This window comes from Sitodiplosis mosellana, unplaced genomic scaffold (assembly GCF_009176505.1).
Source record: "Sitodiplosis mosellana isolate CC-2019 unplaced genomic scaffold, AAFC_SMos_1.0 Smas_scaffold_17, whole genome shotgun sequence".
NCBI classification, from domain to species: Eukaryota; Metazoa; Arthropoda; class Insecta; order Diptera; family Cecidomyiidae; genus Sitodiplosis; species Sitodiplosis mosellana.
This window is the reverse complement of record NW_022595259.1, coordinates 6231-33881: the sequence shown is the minus strand read 5'-3', so window position 1 is coordinate 33881 and position 27651 is coordinate 6231. Positions and strand designations below refer to the sequence as shown.

The following is a 27651-nucleotide window of genomic DNA, read 5'->3' as shown; positions in this document are numbered from 1 at the left end:
CTTCCATAAATTTATATCGACTGTCTTATTAATCAATACCGTGGGTTTGATCATCATTGCGATCGTATTGGTTTCATACTTTTTACGGAAAAAAAGTTTGAAAAAAGGCCATTTCACGCAAGTTGTTTATATGTCAAATATGGCTGAACAACAAAATTCCTCTTGAACGAATCCAAAGAAATTTGTTTCATCTTCAATAGGTGGAGATATACGGCCAACGGCCTAATTCGTGCCACATCATTTTCGCCCTCAAACTCCATAGAAAATTCGCGCTCGAGCATAGTAAGCGTCGACACTAAGAATGGTTGGTCTGACACTCTGTGTGTACAGTATAAGGCAGAACGACACTACTACATGCGCGCGACGCTTCGTCACACACAGTTCGTTATAGTGACCGCGCTCGAAAAGTGTGTAAAGGGGAAATAATACATACATACGGCGCTCTTATATGAGAACGATCTGTGTGACGAGGTGTCAGATGAGCGTCGTACTTATGTATTATTTCTCCTTTGCACACTCTTCGAGCGCGGTCACTATAACGAACTGTGTGTGATGAAGCAACGCGCGCATGTAGTAGTGTTGTTTTGCCTTATACTGTACACACAGAGCGTCAGACTATAGCTGTGCCATATTCGTATCTTAATAACCATCCTAATAATTTTTAGAGATTATTGAGATCCGATCATAATACCGATAAATCTTAATAACGCTATCAACTTTTTATCAGGTTATTAACTATATTCAAATAATAACGCTACCGGATGAATCTTAATAATATCATTTTGAAGTTATTAAGATCGAATCCTGATAATTTATCAACATTCAATCTTAATAATCATCAAGTTCTGGAAGTGGGTTTTGGTGGACCCTCAGGATCGACCAGAACTGCTCCCAGTTCTGAAAGTGGATCTTCAGGATGTACCAGATCCGGTTTGACACTGCCCTTGGCCCATCCTGAAGATCCACTTCCAGAACTGGGAGCAGTTCTGGTCGATCCTGAGGATCCACCAAAACCCACTTCCAGAACTTGATGATTATTAAGATTGAATGTTGATAAATTATCAGGATTCGATCTTGATAACTTCCCAACGATATTATTAAGATTCATCCGATAACGTTATTATTTGAATATAGTTAATATCCTGATAAAAAGTTAAGATTCCATCATAATAACGATATCGAACGATATTTTTAGTTTATTACGATATCTTGATAAAAAAAAATCGTGAGCACAGCTATAAGTGTCGACGCTTACTATGCTCGAGCGCGAATTTTCTATGGAGAAAGTAATGCATTCAACGAACACTATGTTTGAAAATATGAAATTGTAATAGATTAATACAGTTATAGCTAAACAGAATATTTTAGATGAATTTTCGATTTAATATTGTAATAACTTTTCAATCAACATGTTGAGGAACTTCAACCTTTGTCAATAAAATCATAAAACACGTCGAGTTTTGTTTTCCATTCACCATTGGATTTAGTTTTCCTCTAATACAATATAACCTAGACTGAAGGTCTGCATCTTTAATACACAATTAAATTAAAAATTGGACTTGAGCCACAATCGAATCTCAGCATTTAACAATAAAATGTTCGCCAACAACACGGTCTGAAAATGTTATCGTTGAAATGTTGAATCACCAAAATCCATTGAGTAAAACGAATACGAAGAGCTACGAAATAATTTCAGTGTACATAAAACGTCAGGATGTCTTCAGCCATTAGCATATATGAGCTATTCCAATATTGTTAAATTAGAATAAATGTAGCATAACTCGTTTCATGGATGACTTTCAAAGAATATTCAATTTAAACAAAGAAAGACAAACTGTTGATAAGTAAGTTTAAGATTCGCACTCCGTATCAGTCTCCATTTGCAAAGAATAAAGTTCAAGATTCCATTTTTTAATTAGTTTATATATTTTTCATCCAAAGTGATCCAGAAATAACTGAGTGCAATGCACTCAATGCACGTCCAGTTGTATATAAATCGTTAAAATTTGAATTGCTTCAATTCAGTGTGCAATATTCATCTATGATATGATCCAGACGTAACCTTCACTTTGACCTGCTTACCAAACATACGTTTTTGGATCATTCAAAAACGTATATTTGCTGCTTGCACAAAAAAACGGTATCCGTCACGATTATATATTCGCAAAACATCTAGGCGAAGTTCTTGTTTTGAAAGGATGTAATTCGGAGTGTTGGTGGAAGAAAGTGTGACTTTGTACTGAGAAAAAAAAAAACTTGAAATTGTTTTCATTTGTGATTTTTGAATGCATAGCCCACACAATGGTGATGCATTCCGTCAAATAAACAGCATTTAATATAATGATTAGTGTTAATTTGCTTCAGTTTACTAGTGATTGTCAAACCATTCGATTGTTTAATGAGAAATTTAAACTTAAGTTGCAAAAATTGGTGAAAATGAACATTCATTTAGTTTTATTCGCTTCAGCTCTGTTAACAGTTCAAGTGTTTGCGGAGTTAACACAAGCTCCTCATCATATGAAGTGAATATGTTTTCGGATGCTTCATACTTACACAGACTTAATTTGTCGCACAATGAAATTAGTGAAATACCTTCATTTTCATTTTACAAACACAAGAAATTGAATGAAGTCGATTTGTCGTATAACAAGATCGAAATTGTTGGAAATTATGCATTCGCGGGTGATTTACTTGAATTATTAGACTTGTCACACAATCGATTGAAGACATTAAGTGCAGACATTCTTCCAACGCACTTGAATCAAATGAAATCACTTATAATTGGAAACAATCAATTGCATGAACTGATTGGATTCAACAACTCGCGTATTTCAAACATGACAATTGTGGGCATCGACAGTAATCAATTCAATTGTTCATATTTGAATACTTTAACCCAGTTGATCAGCAAGAATTTGGACTCAAATTTACATCAACTCGACTGTGATTTGGTCAATGTGAGAACAGCACCAGTTACCATGATGACGAGAATTTTTACGACCACATGGAGAGAAATGCTGGAGGAAAAATTTTCGACAACAATGTTCACCACCGAGTCGAACACAACATCAACTCATCTACCGCCAACAACACAGACTTATCCATCGCCAACACAAGGCCCACCCAAAAGTGTGATAAGAACGACGATGAAAATAATGAAAACGACGTTGATTGATCTACCAAAAGCAACAACAACATGGAAAGAAAAGGTTCTACCAAGTAAAGAATACGGAAGCAATGGCTCACATGATCAAAAACTCGATATCAAACATGAGGACTTCCATAAATTTATATTGACTGTCTTATTAATCAATACCGTGGGTTTGATCATCATTGCAATCGTATTGGTTTCATATTTTTTACGGAAAAAAAGTTTGAAAAGAGGCCATTTCACGGAAGTTGTTTATCGAGTAAATATGGCTGAACAACAAAATTCCTCTTGAACGAATACGAAGTGATTTGTTTCATTAAATGGAAATAATTGGACTCTGAGAAAAGTAATAGCTGGAGATATACAGCCACCGGACTAATTAGTGCTACATCATTTTTGCTTGATTTTTTTATTGCTTCAAAGTGACGCCACGAACACAATGTTTGAAAATGTGAAATTATAATAGATTAATAGCCAGTTATAGCTAAGCAGAATATTTTAGATCAATTTTCGATCATAAGTACGTCATAAAGTCAATAATATAGTAATAATTTCGAAAAGTATCGCTTTTGCGCGTACCCTACGCCATTTCAATTAGAAGCCAATAACGAAAAGTGTGTTTTGAAAAAGTTGTTACGCAAAAGCGGGACATCACAATTGTTGATTTTTAAAATGACACTGCATAAAACATACGCGACAAAAGCGATATTTCTCGAAATTATACACAGAGTTTTTAATGTTGCACATTGAATGAGTAGAAATATGATGTCCCGCTTTTGCGCACCAACTTTTTCAAGAATCGTATTTTGAAAAAACGTAGCAACGTCCAACGAATATTCTCAGCAGTTCAAATATAATCTTTATCAATTCCATTATGCATCATCCCCAATTATTAATTGGTATTTACATTGATTAATGCAATGTGTGATAAGTAAATAACTTGGGCAGAGTTACGGATTCGTGTTTCAAATCTGTAAACTTTGAACGAAAACGAAATAAGCAAATAAATGAAAGTGATGTTGATAAAATGATGCGTGTTCTCAATGGAGCAGCGGACTTGTCGGCTCACTCGTGGATTTAGCATTTTACTTGCTTTGGCGATTCGTTAGTTGCCGAAGCATCATAAATGCAGTGCACTCGATATTTAACGTGAAAACGTATATACTATATATCGGAAGTGAATTGCTTACGTGCTACGCGCAAACGAAATCATACCTCGGCCAACTTCGATGTACCGAATATAGGTTTTCACGTTAAATATCGAGTGCACTGCATATACGATGCTTCGGCAACTTACGAATCGCCAAAGCAAGTGAAATGCTAAATCCACGAGTGTGCCGACAAGTCCGTTGCTTCATTGAGTTGTTGTTTATTCAAACATCGGATGGATTTTGACCTGTATATCTCTTCCTCTCTTCATCTAACTAATCGTCATGAAACATTTCTTGGAAATTTTTTTTCAAAATAGATCATAAATGCGAGCAAACACATGTAAACACGAAATATTCAATGAAGGATACGAAGTTCATCCTGTGGTAAAATTTCCTAGTAATTTATATTTAAAACAATTTTTTTTTTTAGTTTGCACATGTACGCACATTTATGCTTCGACAAACGGCACTTTGAATGTGTGTTATCACATTGCTTCAAATTGCATTGCATTCCTTCGGTTTGCATGTAATAAACATTTGTTATTTTGGGATTCGATCGATATTGGATATTTATTTTAAAAGAAATTCCCAAAAAATGTGCTATGACTATTTTTATAGGTAGACCCTTTTTGCCTTTCGTTGTCTTTTTAGTTTTATGATCGCAACATATTTACACCATTAATGCGTTACGAATATGTACAATGTGCACTACAATACATATGTGAATTTTTCATATAGTTGAATAAACATTGACTAATGTACAATGTATATTCGTTAACAGCAACGAAAAAAATAGAACAAAGTACGCGTTTGCCGACATTTGTCCGTCTTCTCTTTTCTCTTTGTATTTTTCATCTTATTTTTTGTTGTTGTTAGTTTCTTTTACTCTATTTAGAAAATAAACCATGATAGTTTTAATTACTTATCATCAACATGTGATAAGTGGGGATGATGGTGATGGTAGTCTAAGCTACGACGATCGTAATTAAAAAGAGAATGCAAACACAGCCGTCATAAAATTAAGGGCAAAAGATTCGTAGTCGTCGTCTCTCGAAAACGGAAGTCAGTCATAAAACCTTTTTTTCAGAGAATTTACAAATGCAAACAGATTCATTCTCACCATATCCAAAAAAAATCATACTCTACATGTGAGTTTCCAAATACACTTTTTAGGCCGACTTTTGGACACGGCTTTTAACGACGAATTTTACAAACAACAAAATCGAACAAAAGCAAAATAAGTGCTTTATATATATCTCCCTCTTCCAATTTTCATTATTTTTCGCTTACTCATTCAGTTGCAACATCCGATGAACGGGTATATAAGCGCATGTTGTTCCATTCCAAAGTCATACAGTATCTAGTTGCCACCAGAGATGACTAAGCGCACGCTCAGTAGCGTATTCAGCAACTCAACTGAGAGTCGTTTTCTGCTCTGTGCGTTTACACTCACTTCGTTATGAGTTTATGTGCGCACTCTGACTTTGTTGTTAAGAAATGTGTGCGCACTCTAACTCTGTTGCCTATTATGGTTTATACACACATATAAAGAGTTGAGTGTGTATTGTCTTATCCTTTTCTTTGTGTTTCTTTCTTTGTATATTCTCTCTATTGTTTCTTCGTTGTGTACGAGTGCGGTGTAGCGCACTCCGTTGGTGCGCTTATACTCTCTTCATGGAGTGGGTTTGTTTGTGCTGCAGCGCAATATCGCACTGAGCATGTTTTAAGCACGCAAACTCAGTGTCCGTGCGGCCGTTGCTCGGTCACTCGGTGCGCTTCAGTCATCTCTGGTTGCCACCAAGTAAAGAAGTATTACTTTCGGATGAAATCAAATCCGTCCCAAAAAGTACCAAAATCGTCCCAAAAAATTACAAAATCGACCCAAAAAATAACAAAATCGTACTAAAATAATTACAAAGTCGTCCCAAAACCCACACCAAAATCGTCCTAAGAAATAACAAAACCGACCCAAAAATTAACAAAATCGTACTAAAATAATTACAAATTCGTCCCAAAAACATTTCATAAATAATCCCTAGGATAATAATGAGTGGACACATATTCGGCATGTCTCTTGGCATGTCTATATTATGAGTACTTTCATGCCATGGTGGTCGTTTTCAGTAAAAGGAATCAATAAAAAGGAATTAGAATCAGTCTTCTTGTTTAAGCAAAAGATATCGATCTTTGGTAAAAATTGTGATATTTCACTAAATAGTCCCCTTTTTTGTATGAAATAATTTCTGATTCAAAGATAAATTGACCAAATATTAGAGTCCAATGATTTCCTTGCGTAATCGTTTTCTGCAGGCGCAAGAGTCCCAAAACATAGCAAAATCAGACCAAAAAACTCGTGCTGAAAAGAAAGAGGAGAACGGTTGCATTCTTGAAAACTTTGACATTTTGATGTACACACACATATAAAAACGTATGGCGGATTGAAAAACGTCACCAATGAACTAAACTATCACTTGGTGTAGCAAGTTCATTGAATGTGTGAATGGGTGGCAATATTCGATGACTTCAAAATCATATGAAAAACCACACAAGTGTTGACAGTGCAAACTCACGATTTTTTCGTAATATTTCTTTGGAAAACAAATCGTGGATGAAGCCTAGGCTTTGCAGAGCCCAAATATCAACAATAAAAGAAAATAAATGAATATAATTCCCAAACAAATAATTTATATAAAATGTATGGCGTTTCCAATCTCACCACTGTTCACCACAATCAGTTAAAGCATTAATGTGAATGACGCATGACAAAGTGACTTTGACAGCACACGCATATGAATTGTTGTCATGTTCAAATACATTGAAATAAAATCGATATCTTTTGCTTTAATAAGAAGACTGATTTTCTAATTCCTTTTACTGAAAACGACCACCATGGCATGAAAGTACTCATAATGTAGACATGCCAAAAGACATGCCGAGTGTATGTCCACTCATTATTATCCTAGGGATAATTTATGAAATGTTTTTGGGACGATTTTGTAATTATTTTAGTATGCTTTTGTTATTTTTTGGGTCGATTTTGTAATTTTTTAGGACGATTTTGGTACTTTTTGAGACGGATTTGATTTCATCCATTACCTTCCACAGTAAAATGTCTCGAATGGTAAACTTCTGGTTGAAACCAAGTGAATAAAGAGTTATGCAATTAAATAAAAAAAAAATTGAATGTATTAGCGTTTCTTGTCAAATTTGCCCTATTTTAATGAATCAACTTTTTGTCGCTGGAATTGATTGCATGTTTCATATCGTTTATACTCCTTTTCCATGAATTAAAAGAATAAAAAGCAAATATATTTTTCGCAATAATCATAGCTCATGAGCACTGCAGTGACTGATTTGTGGCCGAACATAAAAATGTGTTTTTAATTAGCAACTAGTACGTATCCTGCCGTTTGGAACAGTCGATGTACTAATTACGTATTTTACATACAATTAAACATTCCACCGAAACAGTTTTGATCTGAGCCAAATGAAGTGTTGTAAAAGACAAAAGTGTGAAAAAATGACTCGTGAAAATGAACAACAACAACAACAACAACAACAACATCAGGAGAAGAAGAAGCGAAAACGACCACAAAGTAAAAAGAAACCAAAAAGCACAGATGCATTGGTTGCCCAAAATAAAAATATATTTGTAGTTAAAATGCTACTGAAAGATGCCATCAACTTACCTGAAAATAGGCATGACGAATTATTGGATACAATCAATGCAGTGGTTGACGAAATGAGCCGCCTGACAGTATTAGCATATCTCAATGTGCATTGCATATTGATGCGAATATTGATTAGTGGAAATACGAAAGCAATCCACGATGAATTTTGGAAAAAGAAATGTGGAGATAGGTACTTCTGGGAGCACTTCAATGGGGTCCGAGAAGGTGGTGTATATCCAGAAAAATAAGATCCAGCTCATCCATTTGCAACCGAACTTGATCCAATCGTAAAGACATTCATCGAAGATTTTAAAGTAAACGCACCACCCGCCGTAGGATTACAGAATATTCTTGGCAATGCTGTCGGTCATCATCGAACCATGTTAATGAATTGCATATGCGTCCATGGCTACAGATGGATTAAGCAAGTGTTGTTACATTTCATTTACGTTTATGTTTTTCAAAATGATAGCAAATTGTTTAAAATACCAAATAATGCTACCATAAAGCAGATAAAATACAACAAAACGTATCGCCAATGGATAAAGTCAACGATGGAACATTTGAAACCACCTAAGGATGATAAAAATGAAAAGAAGAAATATAATTCAAATTCTTTGGAGCATGAGCCTCAACAATTAATTAAACAGCTGCACGATAAATTAAAACCAATGAATTTCAACATGAAAAATTATGGTGCCGGCTATTTTAATAATTTACATAGCGACAAAGAAGGCAAGTGGTACAAGTATGTGCCATTCTTTTATGCCCTACAGCAATACAATCGCACAGAGAATGAAAAAAACAAACAACGCTGGATCGAATTCAAAGCGACAATTACTGCTCAGCAACAAGAAGAAGAAGAAGAACAGAAAAGTCATCACCGTCGTCGTTATCCAAGTTTGCTATTACCGCCCAAATTGAAGGTATTTCAAGTGTTTCCCGAGTCGCATTTTGGACAGGAAAGCATCAGCGTTGATCGCACTGGTTTCGTCAAATTGATTCGTTTGATAAACCACCCAGGGGAAAAAGACGAGCAGGAAAGTGGTTCTAGAGAAGTCAGAGCTTATCGAACTAAAAAAGCCAAAAAATTGATTTATGCTTTATGGCGAAAATTCTTCAAAGTTGATCAAATCGAGGGCGAACGTAATGCAGTATTTGGTAATCATTTTAACACGAACGGCGTATCGATTTCATTTCAAATGCATCGCCGCAATAATAATGCTGCTTCTACAATACCAGCAGCAAAGAAAACCAAAAAGAAAGCCAATACTAAAAGCACGGCTGCCGAGGAGGAAGAAATAGCAAAAATCAAAGAGGAGCAACGACAAAAATTACAATCGTGCGATCGTGAAGTGGTACTAGATGTGGGCAAACGGCTAATGATTTGTGGTTTAATCATCGATCATAAAACGGGAAAATATCGCCAATTCAAGTTTTCTTCGCGCCGTCACTATCGTATGTGCAAAACTAAATTTTTCCAGAAACAACGTGAACAACTGACTGCGGAAATTGACAATGAAATAAAGATGGATTGTGAAAAAATTGAAAAGGAATCAACGGATAAACTACAGCCTAGTAGTCGTTCACCCCAATTCGAAGAATATGCCAAACATAGATTAAAGTTTTTCACCCGAGCCATGGCAGTGTATAATACCAAAGCATATGCTAAAATCAACCAAAATGCATGGGCACAAAGGACAAGTGCATTAAACGACATTGTTCGTATGATTGTTGGCCGGAGTAAAAATGTGGTGGTAATTGTTGGTGATAAATTACCAGCAGCCAATTCACCTGGTTTTGAATACCAAGGCACCCAAGTGCATGCCCTTTTCAAATTACTCAATGAACATCCGCGGTGTACAGTGTATTTTGGCAGCGAACATCGTACGACGAAATGTTGTTGCCGTTGTGGTGAAGTATTGTAAGATGCTCGTATGAGCGAGAGTCGTTACAAAGCTTGGAAGGAGGATCGATTATGGCATCGAGGCAGCCGCACAAAAAAGAGTCGCACCAAAGTATGCTTGGTGTGTAAACCAATGGACATTGCATCTATGTTGCCAACAATGCGATCACCATTGCCAGACAAAGGGATTTATTTGTTGAAAAATAAACGTGAATTGAGATTAGAGCGAAAAGCTGCACGTGCGATAGCCAATGATGATGCTAATGCAATTACCAAAGATCCACCAACAATGGTAATAAATGATGCTAATAAACAGAAATATCGATATACTCATGTTAAAAAGATACATTATACATGGAAGAGTAAGCATAAAATTTCAAAGACGACGGGTAAACGAGTTCGAAGTCGTAAAATCAAATGGCGTATGCACGAAAATGAAGAAAATATCAATTTCAATTTGTCCATGTGGAAACTACATAAATGCAATGGTGCTTATGCATTAGATAAAACTGCATCAAGATCATTCAATCGCGATATTAATGCTGCAATAAATATTCGAACACTGTGTAAGTATATTCTTTTGTATATATATTTATTGTTCCCACTCTCTTTTTTTCTTGTTCTCCTTTCATCAATTTTTATTTATTTTTTATTTTTAGTTTACTGCGATACATATGATGTGCCACGACCTGCAAATTTCACCGAAACGGCAGAACACCAAAAGGAACGAACAAAAAAGCGTAAAGAGGAGTTGGATGAAGCTAGAAAACGTGCCAATACAAATTATCGTCGTCTCCAATGCCGCCGTCGTCGTCTTCGCCGAAATGTAAATGCTTCAGATGTGGAAGAAGAAGAACTGGTAATGAATATAATGGAAAAAAAAAAATAGCATTCTTTTGAATTGATCAATTTTTTATTATTTTTTTTCCGATTCTACAGATAAGGACAACATTAGTTGATTGTTTCAACGACAACTATGACAACAATGAAAGCGATGTATCTTCATCATCCTATGACAGCGATCAAAGTGACAATTACAGTGACTTCAGCGACGATAATAATTGAAATTTAAAATTCATATATGAATAAAAAAAATTGTAATACAATATTCCTCCAATTTAATTAAAGATGAAATAGTAAAGTAGCAATGGCCAATATTTATGGCCGAAATCGTTACTAAGCGTGTTCTTAATTCGTAAATAAATTGGTGTTTTTAGTTTCGGAATTCTTCCTTTTAAGTTTTTTAAAGTTTTTTTCTTCTCTGTTCGTTCGTACACTTTATTCTGATTATTCAAACAGAATTTGCTTGTTTGCCTTTTTTATGCGTATCAAAATATTTGCTATATGAGTATTGTTTACGTCGATCGTTCTCGATTTTTGTTTTTGTTGTGTTTTTTTTTCTCCGTATCACGCTTGAATTGGAAATTTTGATCATTTCATTTAAACATGCAATAAATGCAGGCGGCCTCTAGATTGGAAATTCCGATTGAACATTTTCTCGCTCCACCTGAACTCTCGCACTCACATACACTGGGTGTTGTGCTACTACGACTGAACCCAAATAAAAAAAATGCCGATGCGAATCGTGTTTTCCGAAGCAATAAAACATAGCGCAACAACAAAAAATGGGGAACGCGGGCAAAAATTCGTGTAATCATTGTTTATTTGTTCGAATGGGCTTTTCCGTACACTGCCGTTGTGCTTGTGCTTTTTTTCCTCATCTGTCGATTTTGTGAAATTGGCCAGGCAACGAAAACTTGGCCAGACGTACTGGAATACGCGAACTATATCATATGCATGGGCCACATCTTTCGCTCTTCACGATGGGTTCATATAATCAAAAGAAAACATTGCGGCGCTTCAAAAAAAAACTTCAGAACTTCAAAAGCACCGCAAAGTTTTCATTCAATCTAAAAGCCCAAATGGAGTCAAATATCCTCACTTATGACTCAAACTTCTTATTTAAAACTTTGCAAAGTACGTGCAGAAACACACGATCCGTTGGAATGACGAATGACGCACAAAATTTCTTGCGATATCAGCAAGCAACGGAAATGGATACTGAGCCAAAACTTCAATTCAACTCACTGAAATTTTATACAATTTTAAGAAAAGTGATTCGAACACTGTAGCATTCTGTTATCATTATAGAACCATTGTGATTCAGAATTTTACTTCTATTTTAATTTCACGTATAGCATATGTTCCATACCACAGTATTTCCAGTGAATTGAGATATCCAAAAATAGATGCGTAGCCGGACGTGTTGGACGGAATGTGCGAAGAACTGTCGAATGGCGATAAAACAATGCCATGCGTTACTTCATTCCATTGACTGCTACACGACGTGGTGCTCTTATATCGATTTGGAATCTGTTCGGTTGGCTCAACATTGAAAAATGGTTGGTTCGCATTCATTTTCTCTTTCGAAATTGATTTGGTCAATTTTGGCATATTTGATCGTTTGTGTTTATTCGGAAATGTATTCAAATATTGGCGATTGTAATTATTACGGTGATTTTGATACTGATCTGAAACGCTCGAACCGTTTAACTTTCCTTTGTGGGACTACTGCCAAAAGTGTTCTTTTTCAGTCAGAAAACTGTGGAGAAAAGTGTCAAAATCAAAAGAATGATGATACATTCTGTAAAGCAACCATTCATATAGTCAATTTTGCCGATAATTGTGAACTGGAAGAAATTCCAGACGATTTTTTCAGTGCTTATACAAATGTGAATAAACTTGATTTATCTCTGCTCAGTATCAAGTGGCTTCAAAAGAAACATTTTGCAGGAGCCACACATTTGAAGTATTTGAATGCTTCGCGCAATAAAATTGTAAAAATTCCAGAGCGATTGCTTGACGATTCGACATTCCTCAGCGATTGTGACTTTTCATTCAACGAAATAGACGAAATACATCTAAAAGCCTTTGATTCAAACCTTTGTCTCAAGATGTTGAATTTATCAAACAATAAATTGAAACAATTGGATGTCAGAGTTTGGCAATGGCCGTTGAAATTACTTATGATTGCGAATAATCAACTAAATGAGTTGAATGGTTTTAACAATGCGTCCAAAGTGAAAATCATCGGCGCTGACAGCAATAAATTCAACTGTTCATACTTGAATACTTTGGAACAGTATATGATGCCTTCAACATTTAATTGCACTGACATTAAAGACGAAGTCAATGGCAACGATCGTAATGGAATCTCAAGTACAATCGAAGTATCAGCGTCAACAGTTGGTAGAGGCATGATTCAAAATGACCACACGACAGCATCCAGTATTTTTCCAAGCAAAGCATCAACAGAAGGAACCAAGAAAACTTTTACATCATCATTCATAATACTCGAACCAGAAATAACTACTAACGAATCAAGCGTTGAAAATATCAACGATGCACTGAAAATAGTGAATAATGAAACCATTGTTAAAAAAATAAATGATGAAAGGTTCCATCAAACCACCGAAAATGTAAAAATTCGCGAAGATCACATGACGACATCCACCTTTTCTCCAAGTGAAACATCTACGGAAGAAAATGAGAAACGTTCTAATTCACTGCTGTTTCCATTATTATCAGCTCTTAAAAGTAGATCCGATAAAATGCCACTCCAACCATCTTCAGCTAATGATGGACATAAAAATCGTTTCACATTGTTTGGGATAGCTATCGTAATAGTAGCACTGCTACCAGTGCTGTCAATGTTCAATTTGAATTTAAATATTTATGAATGATTTTTCAACAAAAAATCAATGAATTCAATTCCAGTTTTGACAGAATGCTGACTTCCTCATTAGAACACAAGAAAATGTTTCATTCGTATGGATTTGTCGCGTTATTGAATCTCGAAATAGAGTTGCTTTACAGAATATTATGAATCCTTTGCCACCTCAAACTATTATGTTTGAATAACTTAAAATTTTTAAATTAGTTGAACAATCAAAAAATAAAAAATGAACTAAATGATGAATGCAGAATCACTAAATTCAAGTGAATTTTCGTTTGTTTTAATGGTTCTCCAACACCTTATTCCCTTCATCAGTAAAAGTTTGGTAAGAGCGTCAAGTTTCCAAAGATATCAATTCGTTCTAACTTGTCAATGAAACAGGAACTGTAAACAACGAATAAAACATATTTTATTCTGGAACCACTTTACACAATTAAGAAAACAACTGTCATTTTCACTGGGTAAGTTGCCTACCGTCTTACCTCTCTTCCTTTCTCTCCACTCAACAACGCACACTTAATTTATTTATTTTGAACTCTGGTCATTAAATTGATTCATCGCAATGATGAAAATTTCAACAATTCTTCCTGATGACCTTTGGAAATTTACATGATTCACCGTGTGAATTTTATTCACAAAAAACAAAATGAATGAATTTGGTTCACATCGTCATTACACAAAGCTCCCCACCACGTTTGTATGTGTGATGCAGTCATTCGGTGTAATTTGATGAAAAAAAAAAAAAAAAAAAGAGAAATTCGTCAGTTTCATAATGTTGATAAGAGATTGTAAATACTTCTTGTGATAACGTCATTCTCGCCATCTGTTCAAGTATACGAATCTCATGGGATAATTCTACAGCCGAAAACGTATGCAGGTCATATCATCCATGTTCCAGATATGTTTTATCGTCCAATGTTCTGCCTAGTAATTGCTTTGAAGCTTTTCAAATGCTCTCTCTCTCTCTCTTTGCGCTTTTTGCCTCTCTTCATATTTTTTTTATGTTGACCATAGAGAGATACCCTATTTGTTTTTGTTTTTATACAAACAATGACGTCGTCGTCGTCGTTTTGATAATGCTTGAGTATTTTTCTTTTTCGGTGGGAACGTTTCCAAAATGTGAATGCTTAATGAAACTTTTGGACATTATTTTATGACTAAGACTTTTAAGTTTGTGCATTAAAATGGTTCCAAATATGTTCATGTTTCATTCTGGTGACTACCGTATGGATGCCTTATAGGGCATCGAAAGACGGAAATTATATGATCGAATGATTCACTTCCATGGTTTTTTTTATGTTTATTGATTTAAATACGGAAGAATGCTTTGAATAAAAACAGTTTCAAACTGGGCTTCAAAAAGTTTGTTTCTTCCTACTTTCAAATTGCAATTTGGTTCTGGTTTGCTCTGAAATTTCTGTGTGCGATCATAGTGCAATCTATCAATAATTAATTCTTGTAGAACATTGAAAAGTGAAATTTGGTGGACACCTTTTTATAAATAGAAAAAAAAAATTGAATTTGGGAAAACATCTGGTGCTGATTTGTGGAAAGGAGCCTAACAACAACACATGGACAATCTGCGTACGGAAGTGGGGAATAGATCTGTTGTAGTAGATTTCCAAAATTATGAATGGCCACGAACTTCGGAAGAATTTCTCGAAAATATAGAAAGTCACAGTTTCTCACGTACGCATCAAAACACGGGAGGTTTCAAATTGACATCACTAATTGAATACCGTCTGGAAAGGGCAAATCGCTTTGAATTGGAAAGTTCATTGCACAACGTAACAAAAATTGTCGATAAAATGTCGCTATCTTTTTACGATTTGAAATATCTCGATTGTTCGTATAATGATTATGGAGTTGAAGTGACGGCATTGAATGAACGTCATAAGCGATACCAACGTAAATCCAATTACTTGAGCATTTCGAATAATGAAATCACAATTATAGAAGCAAATTCATTTGAGTGTTTACACGAATCAAACGAACTAGTCTCGTCGAGAGATGTTGTTACAGAATTCAAGAAAAGGACATTTGAAAGCCTTCGTGAAGTTTATTCACTGAATTTATCGCTGAACGATTTATCGGAAATTCGATCAAGCACATTTCTACATGTACACAACTTGAGAAAATTGAATCAATCGACTAAAAAAACCCGATCAATGAACATCGATTCGATTGAGATATCACAGTGGGAAGAACACTTTTCGGAAGAAACCAATCAAAAGTGGGAAAACAGTCACAGTTTTTAAATGTATTTAGCATTTCAACACGATTTTATTTTATAAGTGATTTGATTTATTTTATTATTTAGTATTTTTAGTATTTTTCTTGGTAATTTTTATTGTAAAGCCCAGATTTTGGCAAACTGTGATTTGCCAAATTATAAACTAGGTTAAATACACCAATTCATTCACTTGTTCTTTCTAAAATGCATAAATTGTAACATAAAGCCTTCACGGTGCTCATAGAGTCACTTTTGGAATTTTGTGTGAGCTTTTCTCAAACTCAGCGCATTTTCCTTTTCAATTTTCAGATTTTGTAAAATATAACGTCATTTTGGACAAGAACCTGTATTTCTCTACTTAAACTTTTTGATCCAATTTTGTTTTTAGCTTGTTGAGTTTTTTTTTCTTCCACTGCAAAATCTAAAAATAACAAATTTCAAGTGAATAAAAGTGGGTTTTTTCAGAGATGACTAAGCGCACGCTCAGTAGCGTATTCAGCAACTCAACTGAGAGTCGTTTTCTGCTCTGTGCGTTTACACTCACTTCGTTATGAGTTTATGTGCGCACTCTTACTTTGTTGTTAAGAAATGTGTGCGCACTCTAACTCTGTTGCCTATTATGGTTTATACACACATATAAAGAGTTGAGTGTGTATTGTCTTATCCTTTTCTTTGTGTTTCTTTCTTTGTATATCCTCTCTATTGTTTCTTCGTTGTGTACGAGTGCGGTGTAGCACACTCCGTTGGTGCGCTTATACTCTCTTCATGGAGTGGGTTTGTTTGTGCTGCAGCGCAATATCGCACTGAGCATGTTTTAAGCACGCAAACTCAGTGTCCGTGCGGCCGTTGCTCGGTCACTCGGTGCGCTTCAGTCATCTCTGTTTTTTTTTTGGAAAACTAATAAAAAACGTCGATTTTTTCGGAAAATATGATAAAAAGATTCAAGCACAAACGATTTGAATCGATGAATTGAGCCAAAACTCATCTAACCAATAGCCAGAAATCCTCCATTTGACGATACGTGAATATTTCATGCTCATCGTCGGTCAACTGACTGTATTTAGGGCAATGCATGCACGTGATGACCCAATTTCAAATCGAGCAAACCATTTTTCTAGGTAATTTATCCAATTACAATCGTTTCGCGACACAAGTCTGGTTCTTCTTTTCACACAAGTTAGGTAATTTGTTGTTTGTTTTGGTCACGTTTGCTATTGTTTTGTTTTGAAAGCATTCAACACATTGAACCAAAGCAATGAAAATATGAAATATGACTCTTTTCTTACACCAAATTTTTGTAGTTTTTAGTACCTTCGATACTATCGTTCATGGAACGTCCAATTAGTTCAGCCTCATCGACCGGAAGAGGTTCTACAGCTTGTTAAATTTTTTTACCGCAATTTCGCCTGGAAAGTTGACTTCACTTTTAGTTTGGAAGTCAGTAGTTTTTTTCAGTTCTGAAGTCTTTGGAAAGTGAATCGAGATAGTTTGACTTAAAATCATCGACTTGTTTGAACCTATCAACTTTTTCACGCTCATCGACTGCATTTTTTCAGTTTTACAACACTTTCACACTATCTTAGTTCTTCATGCTTACGAATTCCTTCAAGTACTTCGATCAATTGAAAACATCGAAGACAAACATTTGACAAGCCTCATCAAAAAGTGATCAATTTGATTAAATAGATCGGTGATTCGGATATTTTGATTGTTATTTTGAGTGTACTCTGAAAGGACATTCCATTTCGAAAGTGTTCGTTCCAGTTCAATCCTGCAAAAATGGATATTCACATCATTTTCACTGTTTTATTAATGTCAACCGTGAATCAAGTGGTGTTTACTCTACAAAATCAGTACATTGGCGAATGTTATTACGACGACGGCAATTATGCGGAGAGTAACTTGACGTTAGTCTGTGTGAAAGAATATCGTGAAACGGCGTTATTTAAACCGTCATGGGTCAAGCCAATATGTTTAAATCAAGGCAAGTGTCGCACAACCGAGTGTAAAGATGGATTTTACAAGTTTATGATCGGTCGAGTCAGCTTTAAAAACTGCGTGCTACCAAAAATCCCAGACAAATTGTTCAAAATTTACGACAACATTCGCATTTTAAACATGGCAAATATCAGTACTGTATCGCTACATCCAGATGACTTCGCTGAAGCCCATTATTTAACCAACTTAAACGCTTCGTTCAATAAGATCAGCGAAATTTCATCGAATTTATTCGCAAATGCTCAAAAACTCATCGACGTTGATTTTTCTTTCAACCGAATTGTCCGATTTCACGCTCACGCTTTTGCCAATGGAAATCATTTGACCCATCTCAATTTATCGCACAATAACATTGTGGAATTAAATGTGGAAATGTTTCAAAAGCTCACTCAATTGAAGCACTTACGGCTGGATCACAATAAAATTGTTGAATTACCGTCATTTTTATTCCACAAAAACGAAAAATTAACTGAAGTGGACTTTTCGTACAATAAAATCAAGAAAATCGACAATTTTGCATTTGCCGGCGATTTTAAACTTGAATATCTGAATTTATCCCACAATGAACTCACTACGTTTCAAAAAAGATTCTCCGACAATCATTCGAAATTAAAAAAATTGGATTTGTCAAGCAATCGAATCCACGCTTTGAAACCGGACACATTCGATAGCCTTCGCGATTTGGTGCTTCTCGACATATCAAGTAACTTCTTGGAAAAATTGGACAATAAAACATTCAGCAATCTTTTGAAACTTCAGACATTAATTTTATCACGAAATAACTTGACAGAGGTCAGATTGGGTACGTTTTCACCTCTGCTGAGCCTTCGAGTTCTGGATTTGTCAAAGAATATGTTGAAAACTTTGGATGCTGATATTCTTCCGCCGCAGTCAAGTTATTTGGAGTTGATTGTAATCGCCGATAATCAGCTGCGTGAGCTACGAGGATTTACCAGCCTACGAATTCCCAATACGAAAATTATTGGCATCGATAGCAACCGTTTCAATTGCACGTTTTTAGATCAGCTGTTCGATGCGATCACATGGAAACACCTTGACGCAATTTCGATTCGAATTGAATGCAATTCAGCGAATGAAACCAGGGAGATAACGACGAATGGGACCATTGGATCTGGATCTGTATCGGATTTTATTGAAAATGCTACGTTTTCCTGGATTGATGAATCGATTAGTTCTACTGATACGGTGACAATTAATCCAATTGAAAGTGCGACAATTGCTAAAACACTTAAAAATAGTGAATTTTATGAAGGAAATGTGATTGCAACAAATAAAAGTGCTCAATTGGAAGCTAAAGCAAGAAATATGAAGCAAAAAAGTGCAATATCAACAAAACACGGACACAACGTCACACAACACACACACTCGCACGTGAATAGCGAATGCGAATTGACGCTAGTGAAGAAATACTTATACCTTCTGATATGCATAGTGACTGTTGGGTTTACGATTGCAGCGCTGCTGTTTACACGACTCATTCATCACACACGAATGCTCGAGAAGGAGAGAGACGAACACAGAACTGACTTTGATGTGAAATATTACGTGGAAACAGTTAAGCCGGCTGAGTTGCCGCAATCAATGAACTCAATTGAGAATCACACGTATGAAGTGATTGAAATTGTGAAAAATGGATGCAGCTCTCAAATTGAGGATCACAATTAGATTATATATATCCACAGAGAGGTGTTTTTAAAGAGAGATGATATTTTTGCATTTTTTATCTTCATTTGTTTAGTTTAGTTTTCGACTTCTTTCGCAAAATTTGAGTCATTTGATGACATTAAAAATCATATACCATTATGCAAAATCGGAAGTGAAGTTACTTGCAATTATTTTTTGTTTTTCTAGAGAGAAATGACTGTTTTGGAATTTTTGAGAAAAAAAAAGTTGTTTTCAGGTTCAATTCACAAATCAAAATAACTTCATAAGAGAAAAAAACAAACAAAAACAAAAACATTTGGTGTAAATTTATTTAATTTTATTTGCGTATTTTGAACGAAACTGTATACTTCTGAACGAGGGAAAAACATGAAGCCGACACTTTAAATCTGACTGTTGAATAATAATAATGTTTTATTTAATTCAAAATTTGCTTGTTTTTCTATTCAATCCCAAATTAGCTTTTATTTTGCTCTTTATTTTTTCAGCCGAAATAAAAAATCCGACCAATTTTAGTTTTTCGGCTAAGGCTATTTGACGCAGAGAATCACGTTTGAAAAAAAAAATTAAGAAATTGAATTAAAAACCGATTCAATTTTGCTTCCCGGCTGATTCTTTGTTTTATTTAAAACGATGATTCACAACAATGAACGAGTATGAAAAAATCACAATTGGCGATCATATTTCACGGTAACTTGAACTGTCGTTGCAAAGTGGCTTGTAAAGCGTAGGTAAGTATAGTCGAAATGTCGATTTCTTGCGTAATTCACTTATTCGTGTGCACTTGTTGCTATTTTCGTTTATTTATAGTCATTGCTTTCATGATTTCTTCTCGCTGCTGACTTGATTCGTAATATTTTGACGAATGTGTAACACATTACGCGTTTTATCAAGCTTCTTTCATGCCTTTGCTTGAATCATTGCTTCGTAGTATTTTCAATTTGATAAGCTAAAAAAACTTGTTCAATGATGCAAACGACGCACCCACAAATCTTATCTATGACCGATTACACATCCAGAAAATAAATTGTTTGTGCCTCTCTAGCCGTCATTCTGTTTCTTTTTCTCTTTTCATGTACTCCCATAAAAAGGCAGGCAAGCCAATAATGCATGTCGTATGTCTCGTTGGGCACATTTTCTACATCAAGTCTCAATGATTAGGCGTATGCGTAATAAATGAATTTTTGATAATGAACAAATGTATAAGCCAAACTTTTTCCTCACATGTGAGAAAAAAGTATATATAATAATATATATTATATATGTATATCCTGCTTTTGGCCATGAAAATGATAAAATGGACTGAAACTGATAAACGAATTCCCTACTGAATTATATTCAAATGCTTTGACTGTAGATTGAATTGCTTTTGCTGTTCCGAATCAAGTTGAGATTTTAAATTTATCGCATAATAGCATTGATGAATTAAATAATCAAACCCTTCGAAATCTTAAAGAATTAAAACAACTACAGCTTAGTTACAACAAAATCACCGAGATTCCATCGTTTGTTTTTCGAAATTGCGAAAAAATATTGGAATTCGATGTTTCTTTCAATGAAATCTCAAAAATCAATACGACAGCATTTGCTCGTGCGGAATTTTTACAGAAAATTAATTTGTCACACAATAGGCTGATGAATTTTGATCGACGGATTTTCAACCATGTATCGAATTTGATTGAATTGGATTTATCGTACAATCGACTTGTGAAATCGGCTGACGGCGCCTTTAGAAGCTTGAGAAAGTTGCTTCATTTAGACTTGAGTGGAAATTCACTTCAAGAAGTCAACTATCGTACTTTTGCACACGTTTGGTGTCTAGACTATTTGAATTTAAGCCATAATGACTTAAGAGATGTATACCGCGATACCTTTGACCACATTACCGATTTGTATCATTTAGATTTGAAGAACAATCCACAGCTGAAACTTTTGGATCGAGCCACATTTCCGCCAGTGTTAAAATGCACACAAAGAGGCAACCATATGAAGGCGTATTGCATGGCCATTATTGCGCTTCAAAGTATCGTTTTCATGAGACTTTTCTTGATCATTTCACTCAAACTGAAAGATAATTCCGAATTTTCATCGAATTCTAAATTCGCAAAGTCATCGTTACCTCATTTTGTATACATAAAACGACTAAAAATAAATAAAAATTCGTATTCTTCCGCAAAATCAGCAATTTCACAACCTAGTCTCTGGCATTTTTCACTTCAATGTCATGCTCCACTTTGGAGCTTGTGCTAGGATCTTACCACATTCACTTTTCAAATGTGTTCGACTGAAATTCAGTTGAAAATTTCTATTCAAGCCGTTCAGTCACAAAACGCATCTATTCATTTTGAATCAATTGTTAGTTCAAATTGTTCAATGTTCATAAATCGAAAGAAAACAAAAAGATCAAATTTGAAATGAAAATCGCTTCTTTAAAAAATGTGTTGATTGGTTTCATTTTGGCCGTGAACTGTGCATCTGCTTATGATTTCAAATTGAGCTATCAATATTGTGATTATAATAATGAAATAAGGGGTTTGAAAATTGTCTGCCCGAAAGGCGATCGAAAAATGTCACTTTCGGACGAAATCACTGATTCCTCGACATTTGTGAGAGCATCAAACCAACGAGTGGAAGAAATAAGTTTTGAGAATTGTGAATTCGTTCAACTGCCGTACAATATATTCTCTGCATATCCTGACGTTCATTTGTTCAACATATCAAATGTTGGAATACAATCGCTACAACCGGAATCGTTTGACTTTGCAACTGATTTGATTGCATTGAATGCGTCTCATAATCGCATCACTGAAGTTCCAGCATTTTTACTTCGATATTCGCCCAATTTAACGGATGTAGACTTTTCATATAATCAAATCGAATGGGTCGATCCAGACGCGTTCACTCTACACCCTTCGGGAAGCCATATCAAACATTTAAATCTGTCCCGCAACAATTTCACTGAATTGCCAGTGTCTATGTTTAAAAACCTCGTCGCATTGGAAAGCCTTCAAATGACACATAATCAAATCGAAAAAATTCCATCATTTTTGTTCCGTACATGCAATCGGCTCATCGATATTGATTTTTCGTACAATAAAATTGCAACGATTGGTCATTTTGGATTTTTTGAGGACTTTTATTTGCAAGTGTTGAATTTATCGCATAATAATCTAAAGAAACTGGATATAAAAATCGGCGGAAATTTATATTTAACACATTTGGATGTCTCATCGAATCAAATCACAAAAGTGGAGACAAATGCCTTGAAATATCTACAGAAATTGGTATTTTTGAACCTGTCGCAAAATCCAATTCGGAAATTGAACAGCGGAACATTTGCAGGTCTGGCTAATTTGGAATATTTGAATTTATCGCAAACTGAATTAACTGAGATCCAACCGGGGACATTTTCATCGTTCAAAGCTTTAAGAATACTGTGGCTGTCAAAGAATCACATTAAAATACTGGATGGTAACATTTTTTCGCCGTCACATTCCCTTGGAATGCTGTTCATTGATGAAAATCCAATTGAAGAGTTGAATGACTTCACAGAACTATTTGTCACCACAAGCATTCATATTGGAACCAATTTGAAAAAGCCCATTAGCATGCAGTGAGCTGTAGTTTGAATGAAATAGATTTGAAGTGTATATTTTGAATTTTATTCAAGAAAATTGATATTTTTATGGGATTTAATTAGAAAATTTTGCTTAAAATATTAGTATTTTTACCAAATTTCAACTGATTTCAAAATTCAACCCACATGATAATTCAAAATTGAGTTCAATTTCTATTTTTATGCGAACTGTTTTGTGTTTATTTTGGAGTACTGTTTTCAACTTTAGCCATTCTACGGCCACCACAGATTAATTTCAATCATATACATTCTGTTATATTAAAGTGTGTAAATTGAGTAGAATCAAAGGAGTTTCTTTTGTGCCGTCTCTTTTCAGCGTTTACCACGTCTTCAATGAGCTCTGGTTGTTAATAACTAGAGTAAAAGAATTTTGTATTTCAGAAGAGCAAGCAAATGATGTGAATTTACACAAATTTAAAAATCAAAGAGTAAAAATTCGGAAAGAGTGGTAGGTTGTGGCTTTCAATGCTGATCATTGAAATTACAAGGCTTCTTCATTATGACGAGCATTTGCAAACTGGGTTTCATTTCTATAGAAGAGAACAATTTTTTGTCTTGATCTGAATAGAATATTTCGATAGAATTTTCGAAAATGTCATTTTTTCGATTTATCTTCCAATTTTGACATAAAAATTCAACTATTTCAGAAAAGGTGAGTGAAAAGCGTAGACTTTAGTTGAAATGTTAGGATAAAGGAAGTACTGAACTCGATTTTGTGCGATTTTGCGTGTATAACTTTTTTGCTGATTCGAAATGCCATGAACTTCGGATTATTTTTTTTGCATTACACGAGCCTGTGCAATCTATTGCGAATATGATCAAATGCAGGAAAACATGCAACAAGAAACATTTAGATGTAGTTTTCGAAACAAATCACAAACCATCTTTTTCATTCCCTTTCGATCAAATACAACTAAATGATCGTTTGGTTCGAACTATCCTTTATTTATCATTTCATCAATGAAAAAAATTTCTATTGAGTAAAAACGTTATGTGTAAAAAATCGAAAACTTTGCACGTGTTCCATATTTTAGTGAATGACATCTGCCGCTGTCATGGTTCGATTTGAAATATTATGAAAAAGGTGGCATTTTTTGCAAACAAAACTAAAAATGTTGCATAAAGTGCAAACCAAAAACCCATGAAAATCGTTTAAAAACAGCTTATTTCGTTGCAAAGAACGTCTTTCAAGAACTCAAATTCGTGGCGGTCTCATTCAAAAAAAGTTGAACGTTTGATTATTTTCACTGTTTCAACAATTTACCCAAGTCAATGGCTCAATTTACGGACATTCAATCCAAAGCAAGTAAGCGATTCAAACAGAAAAAACGATAAATTTCTCCTGTTGCACCTGTTTTTTTAGTGGAATCAGCGATTTCATTCTTTGCAATGGAGTTTTTTTCATTCTCTCATTCTGTCTTTCTTTATTTATTGGCCAGGAAAGAGTGCTTTGCTGTTTTCTTAATGCGAATTCATGCTTCCTTTAGCATACTTCGATTTGATTACATACAGCACATTTTTAATTCCAATTTGGCATTCGTTTTCAATTTCAATTCAGCCATAATTCAGTTGAGTGTTGCTTTCGAAACCATTCGGTCATCAAATCAATCCATTCCTCCGTCAGAATAAATTATTCAATTCAAACTGTTCAGTTTGTGTTTACTGAAAACCAAAATCTGTGTTTTTCGTTGTAATGTTTTGAAGTGAACAATCAAAATGAAATTCGTTTGTTGCGTGCTCTTATTGGTTTTGTCCATTTTAACGGTGAATTGTAACGTATTCGGGATTCCTGCGTTTGAACCCTTCAATGGATTTAATTTAACATTCAAATGTGAAGGAGATTGCGAGGAGTCAGTTTCTAACCTCATTTCGAGAAGTTTCACCGAACCACCACCCGGTTTCGCCTATGGGGAACAAAACCAATACGTTCACACGATCTCCTTTCATAATTGTAAAGTTGACGAAATTCCACGGGGAATTTTCTCTGCATATCCCAACATTCAATCGTTTGACGTATCAAAAGTTGGAATCAAATCGCTTGGATCGCACTCATTTGATGTTGCTGGTCAATTGGAAATATTTAACGCCTCACACAATCAATTGACGGAAGTTCCAGCCGAACTATTCCTATACTGTATGCATTTAACGAACGTTGATTTTTCAAACAATCAAATTGAACGAATTGATCCGGATGCATTCGTTTCACACCCTGTGCACGGTGGAAGTCAGATCAAACATTTAAATCTTTCTCGCAACAACATCAGTGAAGTGAACGCACAAATATTCAATAAACTCATCGCATTGGTCACCTTAGATCTGTCACACAACCAAATCGAACAGATCCCATCATTTTTGCTTCACAAAGCCGACAATCTCATCGAAGCCGACTTTTCGTTCAATAAAATTTATACAATCAGTGATTTTGCATTGTTCGGCGATTTTAATTTGCAAAAGCTCAACTTGGAAAGCAATCGACTCACAAAAATTGACAAACCAATTAGTGAACAAGTGTATTTGACTCATTTGGATTTATCGTCGAATCAAATTGCGCGAGTAGAATCGAATGACTTAAAATATCTGTGTAAATTGGTATATTTGGATTTGAGTGGAAATCCACTCCGTAAAATCAACAACAAAACATTCGCTGATCTCGTGTATCTGAATTATTTGAATTTATCGCGAACTGAATTAACTGAAATTGAACCAGGAACCTTTGGATCGATTAAAGATTTTGAAACATCAGATATTACACTAGATCTTACGAAAAATTTCATTAAATCCATTGATGCAAATATTATGTCCGCGCTTTTCTTCGGGCAGATTTTGCTTCAAGACAACCCCATCGAAGAAATCAACGGTTTCAATAAAATAACGCTATTCCTAAGCATTCATACCGACAAAGTATGGTCGTGTGCACGTATGAACGAGGATGACTCAAAAAGGGGCTGCTTGTTTTCTATGTTAGTTCCGATGAAATGTCGTTTGGTAAAACCCGATCAAAATGCAACCGAAAAAAATGAAGTTTCTACTGCATCTTTGGATGAAACTACGACACCAACGAATACAATTGCCGTTACTTCGAATATTGCTGAAAATGATGAACGCTCCGAACTCAATGCCATTAAGAATGAGCAAACAAAGACATCCAACGAAATCCAGACGCCAAATAGAGACAACGAACGCTATATTTTGTCAAAAACGCTATACATTGTCCAAAGCGATGAAAATCAAGTCGACAATATGATCCTAAGTAAAGTTTCTAACGCTATCCAAACCGTTAATTCAAACGAAATTTTCTAACATTTTTGTTTAAATCAATTCATTTCTTTCGATCAACAAATCTCGGTTCATTTTTTATTTGATTTTCAAAGTTTCATGTTGAGTTTTTCACTTCTCTTCTTTTACTTTTTTACCTTTTTTTACTTTGTTCTACTTTTTTTTATACCTTCCTTTGTTTTTTTTGTGTGTGGGTCAAAAATAAGCGTCTTCAAAGTGTAGAAATTCTTTCAATCGGATTAATCGCAATTATGTGCATTTTGTTTAAATCCATTAAAAATTGAACACTTCAAAAAAATCAAGGATTTTTTTTAAATCATGTTTTTTTTGTTGTTTGGTCTTTTGCGATTTAAGCGATTTCAGTTCAAACGTCGGCTGAGAATTGCACTAGTTTATTGGTAAGATAAGACTTCGGAAATTAAGAAATTAAGGTAAGAACTTGAAGAAAACGTAGAAGAGCAAAAAATAAGTTTGATTTTCAAAGAAAAACGGTAAATATGTTGACAAAATGGTGAGACTCTTGAAAAAAGGTAAGCAACTCTGTTACTTTCAACGCTAGTTTCAACGAAAATCGCGATGTTCTAATGAATGGGCTTCATTCCCATCGAAATGCTCTTGATCTTTTAGAAAATTCTTTATTCTTTGCTAGTCTAGAGAAACTTATTTTCTTTTTGTCTCGACCTAAAGTCAACTTCATTTCTTCATTTAACAGAAATCAAGTTATCTAAGCTATCTAAACTATTTTCATGTGAAACGAAAAAATAACAAAACTCAAACACATATGCGGTGAAAGTTGACCAAACGCTTCGTTTTTATGGATGACGAAAAAAAAAACTTGTGTTGCGAATTGAAAATTGCTTATTCGATTGATTTCATATAACGTTCACATCGAGCAGTTTACTCAAAGTCGAGAAACATTGTCGCTTTCAATGTTCGACTGAAAGAAAATCAGAAAGAAACTAAAATTCCTTTCATTTGACATGACTCTTTTGAAAGTTCATAATCTGTTGTAAAATTCTCTCTACAATGCAAATAGTTCCATATCAAACTGCTAAGTTTTTTTGCTTCACTTAAAATTCACTATATTGTTCACATAACAAAGTCTTTGGATTTCAACCTAAATTAGTTTGAAATGATTTTTTTTTCATTGGACTGCTTTTGCGTGTATGAATTGATTCGAATATAATTGCCCTTCTGCTGACTACATAT

At 34.8% G+C, this 27651-nt stretch overlaps 3 protein-coding genes across 4 annotated transcripts; all 3 read left to right on the top strand.

Annotated features, from left to right (window-relative positions):
* Positions 1–178: 178 nt before the first annotated feature.
* On the top strand, positions 179–4179 carry LOC129568262 (leucine-rich repeat transmembrane neuronal protein 4-like). Its single transcript, XM_055445936.1, has one exon. The coding sequence runs from the start codon at positions 2529–2531 to the stop codon at positions 3441–3443; it is 915 nt and encodes a 304-aa protein (XP_055301911.1). The 5' UTR covers positions 179–2528; the 3' UTR covers positions 3444–4179.
* A 3367-nt stretch (positions 4180–7546) lies between these two features.
* On the top strand, positions 7547–11055 carry LOC129568258 (uncharacterized). 2 transcript variants are annotated; one of them, XM_055445932.1, is made up of 3 exons: positions 7547–10445; positions 10539–10738; positions 10819–11055. In XM_055445932.1, exons 1-3 carry the CDS (start codon positions 9911–9913, stop codon positions 10942–10944), a joined length of 861 nt encoding a protein of 286 aa, XP_055301907.1. In that variant the 5' UTR covers positions 7547–9910; the 3' UTR covers positions 10945–11055. Both variants share the same exon structure in this region; 1 of them encodes a protein (XP_055301907.1).
* Positions 11056–17534: 6479 nt separating this feature from the next.
* Positions 17535–26600, top strand: LOC129568127 (uncharacterized). Its single transcript, XM_055445694.1, has 3 exons — positions 17535–19527; positions 22086–23142; positions 24876–26600. The coding sequence occupies exons 1-3, from the start codon at positions 17628–17630 to the stop codon at positions 26464–26466; spliced, it is 4548 nt and encodes a 1515-aa protein (XP_055301669.1). The 5' UTR covers positions 17535–17627; the 3' UTR covers positions 26467–26600.
* The last annotated feature ends 1051 nt before the right edge of the window (positions 26601–27651 follow it).